Source organism: Dipteris shenzhenensis, chromosome 13, assembly GCF_047967505.1.
Source record: "Dipteris shenzhenensis isolate YYH24624 ecotype China chromosome 13, Dip_SZ_1.0, whole genome shotgun sequence".
Classification (NCBI taxonomy): Eukaryota; Viridiplantae; Streptophyta; class Polypodiopsida; order Gleicheniales; family Dipteridaceae; genus Dipteris; species Dipteris shenzhenensis.
This window is the reverse complement of record NC_141608.1, coordinates 2503141-2514746: the sequence shown is the minus strand read 5'-3', so window position 1 is coordinate 2514746 and position 11606 is coordinate 2503141. Positions and strand designations below refer to the sequence as shown.

Below are 11606 nucleotides of genomic sequence, written 5' to 3'. Positions count from 1 at the left end.
TAGATTTAGTTGAAAATGTAGAATATATACAAACCCATTTAGGGTTAGGGTTAGGCCATCTAACCCTTTCCTTTATAGCACTTTATTGGGTTAGTGCTATGCACATATAATCACATGATGTTGAGCGTGCTCTCTCAACATGAAAGAAACTAGACATGTTCTCACAAAAAATATAAAGCACTTGACATAGATGAAATGAAAGGCTCAAAAGCCTTCTATTAAGTACCTTGGGAGTATGATGCAAAAATATCTTAAGAAGTCAGGTACAAATTGGAGATAATCAAGTCAATTGAGGCACTTGTCAAATCTTTAAAGAAACAAGAAAATTTAATGATCATTGAATACTCCGAATCTCTTTGAGAAAAATGAGTGCATCACCAAGATCCGCATTAGATAGAAATCCAACGATAGAGGAAGAAGCTGAGAAATGCCTTTGACTTCTATGCCTTGTAAGAAAGGGAGGATAGTGCTTGATTACTCCTTCCTCCTCCATTTCTACATTTATTGGGCTCTCTTTATCCTTGACAAGTTTGATGAAATATAGCACCACTATATCACCATGTGCATGTCCTCAATGATAAGCGCTGAACGGTTTACACAAGATCTTAGCTCTTTACTCTCTTTGGGTGTCATAACAATGCTTATGATACTGTAGGTATACCTTTCTATTTTTAATCTTCTTAGGTACCATTACAATACTTTTACCCATTCAATGTGTTGTGGGAAGACCAAACCTTGCTATTGACATGGGCTACAAATATGTTAGCCACCTCTACCTAAGAGTGTCTTAGTCTTGACTAGTGAGGTCTAACATATGTTTCTACATTGTTTAATCTCTCTTGGGTATTCGATTGTTATGATCCAATGAAGACTATAAAAAATCTCTAGCCATGATCTCCTCATTAGACTTTATAGGGATCCCTATGAGTTTGAGCTCTATCATGTTGACCCCTATGTCCTCATTAGTAGGGAAAGGTTGAAGAAATTCCACTATTAATTTTTTCCATGACTTAAAATGCCTAGCCAAGGGCAAGCATACCACATCATTGTCACCTTGTCCAAGGTTGCTAGAAAACATCCTAATTTGTGTGCATAAGTCCCTTAATTAAGAGCATGTTCAATTGCCTAAAATCATAGCATATGGAGGATGGCATCTTCCTCATTATTGAATGCCTATAAAAAGCAATATCAAGCTCATATTGTCGACCCAACCACTAATGCAAGCAAAGTAATGCAAAAATTGCAACTTAGAGGAGAAATTTTATATGTTTTTGTCATCATGAGCCATAACATACAACTTGATTCTACCCTAGACCTAGGAAACGAGTTGATTACATCCCATTCTACAAAGCATGTAAAGGACAGTGATGTTAAATTACACGGCACACCAGAACAAAAACTGAACAAAGAATAGAGAGTATACAGCACACTGGAGAGGAACAAACTTTTCCTTCAATACTGATGTAGTACAGATGATGGCTCCATCCACCCGTGCGCTCCCACAGTGGAGCTTAGATGGCGATCTAGATAGAAACTAGGTGAAGGGCTACTAGCTGGAAGATCTAATCTGATCTGAACTGATTTGATACAATGGACTAGGAGGCTCCATCTAGTGTCCCGAGCTCACACATGGCTTCTCCTCATATGGGGGCCTTACAACTTGAGCACCTTGGACCACTGATGGTTACTAGGAGGGTGGGGCATTGAGCATATCTAACACCCCCCCTCAATGTTCACCTGTAGGTGAACTACCTTCTCCGCCCAATGCCGAGTCTCTAAAGATGACCCTGAAGCTAATCCTTCCTGAGTGCCTTGGTGAAGATATTTGCTCCATTTTGCTCTGTTGGACAGTAGACCAATTCCACTATCCCGTCCTCGATCAAGTCATGCACATAGTGATACTGAATCTCTATCTCGGGGGGGTCACTCATCATATGTAACCCTATCACGTGAGTTCAACAAAAGGATATTTTTTATTTCTAAAATTTACAGAAATAAATATACATAAGGGACTATTTAAAATAGTTTTGGAAAAAATTTACAGATTTGTATAGAAAAGGGGTACATTTTATTAATGAAAATTTTACACAGATAAGGGATTTTAGAAATATGCCTTGAACGCACGTGGTATAGAGGGTTTATACATAGTGACCTCCCCGAGATCTCTATATGTTTTGTGCGTGCATGAAACACTGGATTTTTAGCAATGGCCATGCAACTTTGATTGTCGCACCTTAGCACAGTTGCCTCATCCTCTTGCACTCCCATGTGCCATAAGATCCTCCTCAGCCACACTACTTCACATGTAGCAAAACATGCTGCCTTGTACTCATCCTCGGTAGAAGACAATGCCACTGTTGGTTGTTTCTTACTGATCCAAGAGAAGATACCTGAAGCTAAAGAGAAACAATATCTAGAAGTTGATTTCCTAGAATCAACATCTCCAGCCCAATCTGAGTCATAATGGCCAACCAAGGAAGTGCCCATACTATAGGTGATGCCATAATCAAGAGTGCCCTTCACATACCTGAGCACCTACATCCCTGCATTCCAATGATTCTCCCGGGGCTTATTGGAGAACCTGCTCAAAATGCCAATAGCAAAACTAATATCCGGTCTGGAGTTGCACAGATAGATGAGATTGCTGACCAACTTCCTGTACCTCTCGATTTTTGTTGGTAGTGAGGCATCCTCCATAGACAACCTCACATTTACCTCCGTAGGTGTAGCTATCTAATTGCACTCGGACATACCAAATGCGTCAAGATCTTCCTTGCATATTTTTTCTGAGAGATGATCTTGCTTGGCTCTTGCCAGACTTCAATCCCCAAATAGTAGTGCATCAAGCCTGTCTGTCATCTCAAACTCTATGCTCAATGCCTTTCTAGTCTGCTAGATCATGTCTTCATAGTCACCTGTAATAAGGAGATCATCCACATATAGAACAATAATAGTAGTTTTTCCACCTTTCTTGTTGTACACATACAAGTTAGCATCTGAGGCACATCTTTTGAAGTTTAATTTATGAAAGAATTTGTCTATCCATTGGTACCATGCTCTTGGGGCCTGTTTCAGCCCATACATAGCCTTCTTCAGCTTACATAACTTATTCTCAGAATGGGGGGCCTCAAACCTAGGTGGCTGAGCCATGTACACCTCCTCCTTGAGGTCACCATTCAAGAATGCTGATTTAACATCCATTTGATAAACTGGCCATTTTTTATGAGCAGCCACCGATAGTATTGTGCAAATAGTGGTCATTTTGGCAGTCGAAGTGAAATATTCCTGAACATCAAACCCTTCAGCCTGCAAAAATCCTTGTGCAACCAATCTAGCTTTGTACTTTTCCAAAGTCCCATCGACCTTGTACTTTACCTTCCAAACCCACTTGGTGCCAATAACCTTTCTGTTAGGTGGTCGATCTACCAGATCCCAAGTTTCATTCTTCATGATGCTGTCATATTCTACTTGCATAACATTTTCCAATCTTGGTTTGCAAGTCCTTCCTCCAAACTCATAGGCTCCTTTACTTCTGCAATAATCTCAGCCATCAAGGCCATATTGACTATATGAGCAGAAGCCCTCCTTTGCTCCTCAATTCTCTGAGACCGTGCCTTGGTCCATCTGCATGGTCCATCTGCATGCTGCTCAACAGACATAGGCATCTAGTTATCATGGTCGTAGAGCTACCTTACCTACCCATCACGGCAATGGCTTTTTTGGTGGTGTAACAACAGGTTGGTGACTTATACCTTTATCATCTGATATTTCCTCCTCCTTTAGAGCTCTTGGGACAAGTCCATAGTGAATTACCTCTTCCCTAGATGATAAAGTGGAAGAGCTCTTCTCTGCCTCCACTGCATGTGGCTTCCCCCTAAACACCACATCGTCGCTCGCTATGATCTTCTTTGCCTCTTGGTCATACAAATTATAGGCTTTCTTCTCATCACAATAGCCTAAGAAGATACATTTGGTGCTTTTTTGTTTTAGCTTGTTTCTGTCTTTGTCTGGTACATGCACATATAGCATTCACACCTAAACATTCTGAAGTGGGAGAAAGATGGCTTCTTATCGCTGTAAGCCTCATGTGGTGTTTTACCTTTGAGTGCCTTTGTATAGCTGCGATTAAGGATGTAAACCGCAGTATTGATAGCCTTAGCCCAAAAGTGGTTTGGCAGTCTAGGACCTTTCAACATACACGTCCCCATCTCCACCGTGGTTCGCATTCGGCATTCAACAACCGAATTTTGTTGAGGCGTATGTGGTGTTGTCGTTTGTCGCTTGATCCCTTTGCTCTTGCAAAAACCTCCAAACTCTGTAAAAACAAACTCACCACCACCATCCGATCTGATTTTCTTCACTTTTCTCCCTGTTTCATTTTCAACAAGCTGTAGCCATTCTTTAAATTTACCAAAAGCTTAAGCCTTTTCGCAAAGAAAGTACACCCACATCTTCCTACTATAGTTGTCGACAATCAATAAAAAATAGGAAGATCCCCCCAAGGCCGGTAGCATCTTACCGCACAAGTCAACATGCACCAACTCTAGAGGAGCGTTTGCTCTATTCTTGCTTTCTTGTGGGAATTCCTTTCTCTGCTGCTTTCCCATCATGCAAGCTTCACATGGTTCTTTGATTTCTATGACTACAGGTAAGTGAGCAACCATACCTTGCTTCTGCATCTCCTTCAGCACTGCAAATCTGATGTGGCCGAATCTTTCATGCCAAAGTTTGCTTGTGCCCACTCCAGCGATGGTTATAAGAGCACTTAGCTCATACAGGTTGTTCCTCCTTACTCTTGTGCCAACAAGATTGCCTGCACTATCCAGAATTTTTGCTCGTGTCTTGTTGAACCTCACCTCATGGTCAAGGTTAGTTATGAAAGCTACTGATAGCAAATTTCTCTTCATTTGTGAAGCATAGAGTGTGCTTTGTCATATTGCTTGGTAGGCCCATAGTGTTTTGTGGAGCTTGTGGTCCCAATCATTCTGACGTTCATCAAGGGTTTTTTTAAGATTTGTTTTGAGCTTCGTGGCTTCAGCTTGATGGTTCACCCTTGTGTGGTATGTTATAAATTTCTTTCATGTGGAAAGACGCATTGTTGAAGGATCATATTCCCCCCTTTCTATACAAGTGGATCATGCAATTGGAAGCATTTGAGAAAATCCTTCTCTATTCATCTATGGGGGAGTGTGGCTATGGGGAGATACCACGTGATCTCTTCATGCTTTTCATCATACTGCATGATCTCTTGGGGGAATGTGGCTATGGAGAGGTACTACCTGATCTCTTCATGCTTTTACTTGTACATCAACATAGCGAACAATCTTGCATTGCATAAACCATCATCTAATCCTTCTTTGGATTTCTTGTCTTAGTGTGAGACAAGTGATTGAGACCACAATGAGACAAATGATGACCTTGGAATTGAAATCCTACAAGAATGTCATTCATCTAATAAACCTTGGCTTCATGATTGGCTTATTCATTAGACGGAGCAATGCTTGATGGTCAATAGAGAAGATAAATGGGTTACCCAAGAGTTAGGGCCAAAACTTGGGCCTCCTTTTGGTGGTTGAGTATTTCATCTCCACTTTGTCTTGCATAGAAAATGGAAAAATCCATGTTCCCATTTGATTGATCCAAAAGATACCCTTTAATTCATCCACAGGCACATGAGAGATCTTATTCCTTTATGGCTTGTTGAGGATTGTGCCTGCATTTCCTTCTCTCTTAAGATAATTACCCTTGATTTGCATTCCATTCAAACGTTGAATCCTACCTTAGGAGCTAATATAGGGATTTGGCTATGCCTCACACACTCATACTTACTTCTATGAGCTCTATTGACAACTTCATGAGTTAAACTTGAATGAATAGAGGTCACTTTCCCTTTTTTTTCAAGGAAAAACTTATGTACATTCTATCCCTTAAAGGCAACCTTGAATTCCAACCATGATGTCTGAATGTAAGCGGGGAAAATGCTGTGTATCTGAGCATTGTTGACAACTTCAAGCATGTACAACTTGAATGAAAAACAAAGAGGTTTTTTAATTACCCCAATAAAAACAAAGAGTTAACTCTGTGTAGTGCTATATATACAAACCTAAGCGGCCGCCTGAAGCATCATCAAAGATGAAAAGATATGGAGATGGAGTTGAGCGTTGCTTGCAATCCTCACGTCTTGCGACTGCCAAACCACCGCAACGGCTGCAGCAGCTAAGAATTGCGTAACAATCCGCGTCCCAAAATCCATCGCCGGAAGCCTGTAGCCGATCCTCAGTTGGAGCCGACCCATTGATCTGAACTCCGAGACATTGCCGCCTGCCGATGGTGGTTTCGAATCTGTCGATGATGGAGCAGTAGAAGAAGCCTTGGTTGCTCCATCGCTGCGAATCACTTCCGCCGAGCCCTTCAGTGTATCCGCAGCTCCCTTGAGATTGTCCCTCGCCTCCGTCAGATCGTCTTTCACCGTCTTTGACGTTTTCTCCACCTGCAACAACGTCCCGCCCATGTCCGTCAAGCCCTCCTACAGCAGCCATCGCTTACTCTACCTCAACACCATTGCAAATTCCGATATGGCGTTACCTTGTCCAGCAAGGTTTCTACCTTGTCCGCCTCTTCTGATACGATTTCAGCTACCTTTTCGACCTCTTCGGCCGTCGTCTCTACCTTTTTCGCGGTCTTTTTCACAAACTCAGCCGCTTCATCCACTTTTTCTGCGATACAACACATAATAACCGATCCCATCCATGCTCCATGCGGATCAATGCGCGACCCAGTTCTTCTGAACAAATTTTGCAAAACAACAAACATTTGGGCTTCCCAACAAATGCTTACCTTCAATCTCCTCGATTACGCTTTCCTTTCCAGAAAGGATGCCCGCAATAGTTCCAGGCAGTCGCCATAGGCCACTCAGTATGTCCCATAGTCTGCAATTCAACAAGTCAGAGCCGTGCGACCCCCCCTGTTGGAGGTATAGTTCCGTAAAGCACAGAGAAGAGAGTGAGTTAACTACATTGTCCCCGAGAAGGCAAGCATTTGAAACCTCACATTTATCTCTTCTGCTTCGTCTTCGAACAAAATCCTGTTTCGACCACAACGGCAACGATCATTGCGGATCAAATGTTTGTATTGTTATGTTTGTGCAAAATACAAGAGACGATGAGTTATACCGCGATCGCGCCAGTGCACTCGGCCAGATCAAGGCTACTGATGTCCATACCTTGAAGCTTGAGATGCAGAAATTGACGCCCGAGTGACAAGGGGAACATTTTTTCGAAAAGAAGAGATCCCGCGCAAGCTTGCACTGGGCTGTTGTGCAAGATATGTGGAAGGCAAGGAGGGGACTTGGCTACTCGAAAGAAGCCGCGGGCTGCACAAAAGCTTTGCTGCCATGGGTGAGACTGAGATGGAGGAAGCTCCGATAGTATCGATGAAGAAGACTTTGTAAACGTGTTTATGAATTCTTGTACAACTAAAGGGTTTTTGGGGAACTAACCCATTACCTATGCCTGTTTTCGTTTCAATAAAGTCTCTCCCTTCCTTTCCTTTAAAAACTAGGAAAACCATGCTCTAGAGGATATCGTTCACGTCACCATTCCTTAGCTTGCATTGCTAATGACTTTGTAAGCAATCCTTAGCTTGCATTGCTAATAACTTGACAGCCCTACCTCAGGGCAGCACTAATCTTAGGGGTCTGGGAGATTAGGAATAGGATGGTGTTCAAGCACGGTATCCAAGTAGGCTGCAGGGTCACGACTATCCTTGCGGTCATGAAGAAGGCCTTAGGGACTTTGGGAAGCTTCTTGACAGCACAGACCCTGTAGTAAGCCATGCCATCCTCTCGGTAGAGACGATGTTTGGGGTAGGCTAGCTACTGATTTGCATAACGTACGCCCTAGGCCCTTGCCCCCAATTTGGCCAATTTTTGTAGGGTCCTTTTCTAAGGGCCCCTCTTTTCTTCATGAAAGTCAACTATTTTTAATTTTTATTATTAAAAAAACTTTGCAAGGAATGACCCTATTGAGTTTATTATGCTCCCTAATAGATTCTCTTCTATCCCTAGAGTGAGGTTAAGAGTATCCTTACCGCATAGTAGATGATGGTTGCCTCTTCTAAGGAGTTGGTTTGTGCTTCAAAGTGCTCGGATTTGATATCTATTATGCTCCCTAGTAGGTTCTCTTATATCCCTAGTGATGTTAAGAGTATCCTTACCGCATAGGAAATGATGGTTGCCTCTTCTCAGGAGAGGCTATTTTTTACCCTTTAATTTTGTATAACAATCTATCTTTTGGGCTCACCACCCTTGCACTAAAGAAATTAAAAAATGTGGCCATAGCTTTACCAAGAAAAGTAGGCATTCATTGTATCAAAAATTAGTATCCTGAATGCTATGAAGAAATGTGGAGATATGGAAGCTCTTAGAGATGTTATCTCCTATAGTATATACAACAAAGCTTTTATGACATGGGATAGAGATGAGAGGTAGGCATCGATAATACAAAGCACATCTCTTTGGATTAAAGAGCAGGAGGTATTTCATAAATGAGGTCATTTGGAAATGAGATTGTAGTAGAAGGAAAAGTATTGGAATTTACATAAATGCTCCATAAATAAAGATTACCAAAGTCATGGATGATGGCATTTTTTATAACACAAATCCCTTAGAGGATCCCCACTATGAAGTAGGCAAGGTCATCAAGACTCGAAGCATGCAAATTTTGAACATTAGAATGACCCATGTGGTTTTCCTTAACAAAGATGAGGTATATTATAGTATTGAAGGACAAACAATACCTTCCCAACAATCTTCTAGTAATGCAAAGAGTAATAGGCTTGGATCATTATATTAATCACTATCTTGGGGTGAGTTTTATTCCAAATTATAGAAATTGTGTCCTTTCGCATGTGGATGATTTCAATTATGGATCTATTGTATAGAGTGAATTAGTTTTTTGAGATTGAGAAAGTGAAAGGTTTTAGAAGTGATGTCTTATCCAAAGTAGATGAATTCATCCACATTAAGAAAGGGAAAGGTATCATTAGGGATGTCATATTAGGGGTCGATGAGCTCATTGGCATTAACAAACTTGGAGAAGAAAGTTATGGTATTGTGAAAGCTAGGCAAGGTGTGTCGATCAGTGATGTTCTCTGAGGATATAAGAGTTTCAAGGTTCTCAGAGGTCTCAAAGTTTTCCATGAGATTGGTGCTAGTATTTGCTATCACGAGGCATTTTTTTCTCGGGGGGGTCACTATGTATAAACCCTCTATATCACGTGCATTCAAGGCCTATGTTTAAAATCCCTTATTTGTAAATTTTTTCATGAATAAAATGTACCCCTTTTCTATACAAATCTATAAATTTTTTCCAAAACTATTTTAAATAGTCCCTTATGTATATTTATTTCTGTAAATTTTAGGAATAAAAAATATCTTTCTGTTGAACTCACGCGATAGGGTTACATATGATGAGTGACCCCCTTGAGATTTTTTTGAAAGACCAACATAAGGGACTTTGCTAAACTCAAGAAATTGTAGAGTATCCTTTTGTTGCCAACCAATATCTAGCAAAGACACCAATCTCCAAGGCATTTTTTGGCCCTATATCACTCCTCTAACAACTTCCTTATGATGGCAACTTGCAATAGAGCTACATGCAACTTTTGAGTTTGAAACATAAATCGCCCACCTGTTAGCCTTTATGACCTTTATAGAAAATTTTTATTCTCTCATTAGGAAAAAAGGAAGCTCATTTTGGGACCATCTGGCCAAAATGAAAAATAGCTCTCAACCAATAGCGAGAGGACTTACGTAACGTTGGAAAATTTACAAAAACGTGAAAAAAGAAATATTATTTTATGCATATACAATTGTCACTAACAAAATAAAAAAATCTTTTCGAGCTATTGATAGGATTCTAAGCTTGATAATGTCTTCTTCAAAAAGATCATGGACTAACATGTGGTGTGATCACAATGCAGCCGACTAAATACAACTTCTTTTCTTTGCGCTATCAATTTGTTTCTTTGAATTTTTAGGTGTTCGAGTCGTAGGATAAATTTATATTCTTTAAGTTTTCAATGGCACTTTACCGCACTTCTAAAATTCACTATGTCAATCAAAGCATCAAGGATGAAGATATAAATGTGAGCCCTTTACCACATCGACATGTGTCTTCTATTTCTTCTATAGAAACTACCAACAAGTGATTGGAAGGGTAAAGTGAAAGATTTTAGAAAGGAGGTGAAAGAAACAAACAATTCTAGAACAAAGGAGGTGAAAAAATTTGGAAATATTGATTTAGCATGTGTACATGCATTAAGAGCTTGTCTTGCTAGATCGTCCAAACTATCTTCGAAATCCACAACACAGACCAAACTGAAAGTGACTTATTTGAGCCTTTATAGAACATAACCAAAATATTTTTACTTTGTAATTGACCTAATTTATCACTTTTTTACCCTTCATCCTATGAGCAGTGTGCCAACTAAGGGAATGCATTTTAGGATTCATGGATGTGTTATAGGGATCCATATGGGAATTGCAATATCAAGGTAGATCTGTAACATAGCTAGCTCAATCAGACCTATATCTATTTCTATGATCATTTTTACCAATTATTGGACAAGGGCAACACACATGGTGTGTTGGAGAAACTAGACCTCCCAGCATGGAACACCATTGATTCGCCAATTCCTCAAGGTAATGTGACAAAGAGCTTGAACAAATATTGAGAGAGGAGAGGAGAAAAGTGGAGATGAGCAGAGAGGGCACAACTAGAGAGCACACCACAAATGACTAAATGTACACTAGATTTAGTTGAAAATGATGAATATATACAAACCCCTTTAGGGTTAGGGTTAGGGTTTCCAACCCTTTTCTTTCTAACACTCTATGTGTTAGTGCTATGTACATATGATATAACATGATGTTGAGATGGATCCTCAACACCTTCCCTCAAGATCAACATCATGAAGTGGGCCTTCCCTCAAGATGATGATTTCGGGGAATCGAAGAAGGACTAAGCATTACATTCCATCACACCCATTTGATAGGAATGTTCTTCCTCTACATCAAACCACCAAGAGCTTGTTGGTGTTCCTTAAAAATCTCTTTTCCAAGTGGTTGCAATGTGATGTCGCCAAGTAACACTCTTTCTTTGATGAAGTGATCTCTGACATCAATGTGCTTTGTCCTGAAGTGATATACTAGATTCTGGGCTAATGCTTGAGCCGATTGATTATCACATTATATTGTTAGTGACTTTAAATTCACCAACGTAATATGTTTCTACCAATAGTCTTCTTAGCCATATAGCCTCACATGCACCTGTGGTGAGTGCCCTATATTTTGCTTCTGTTGAGGGCAAAGAAATAGTCGGCTGTTTGTTTGACAACCATGATATAGCACCTTTACCAGGGAAAAATGTGTATCCTTGTGTGGATCTTCTAGTCTCACAATCTCCTACATAGTCACACTGTCACAGTATCCATGCAACCTTGGATGACTTCCTCTATATTCTATTCCAAACTGTCTTGCACCTCTGAGATACCTTAAGACTCTCTTGGCTAAATTTCAATGAGAGTATTTTGGATTTGTCATAAAC

The 11606-nt window shown here is 40.4% G+C and overlaps 1 protein-coding gene across 1 annotated transcript; it reads right to left on the bottom strand.

The window, feature by feature from the left end:
* Positions 1-6064: 6064 nt before the first annotated feature.
* Positions 6065-7443, bottom strand: LOC147894923 (uncharacterized). The gene is made up of 5 exons (XM_087384246.1): positions 7223-7443; positions 7016-7084; positions 6838-6929; positions 6586-6716; positions 6065-6490 (listed from the first exon to the last, which is right to left on the bottom strand). The coding sequence occupies exons 1-5, from the start codon at positions 7393-7395 to the stop codon at positions 6104-6106; spliced, it is 852 nt and encodes a 283-aa protein (XP_087240372.1). The 5' UTR covers positions 7396-7443; the 3' UTR covers positions 6065-6103.
* Between the last annotated feature and the right edge of the window lie 4163 nt (positions 7444-11606).

Bases quoted from the DNA above. Each gene is read 5' to 3' on its own strand.
- LOC147894923 (XM_087384246.1), bottom strand. From the start codon at position 7,395: ATGGCAGCAAAGCTTTTGTGCAGCCCGCGGCTTCTTTCGAGTAGCCAA. The intron at 6,930-7,015 runs GTAGTTAACTCA...GTTGAATTGCAG, and splicing joins CTTGCCTTCTCGGGGACAAT to ACTATGGGACATACTGAGTG. The intron at 6,491-6,585 runs GTAACGCCATAT...ACGTTGTTGCAG, and splicing joins TAGAAACCTTGCTGGACAAG to GTGGAGAAAACGTCAAAGAC.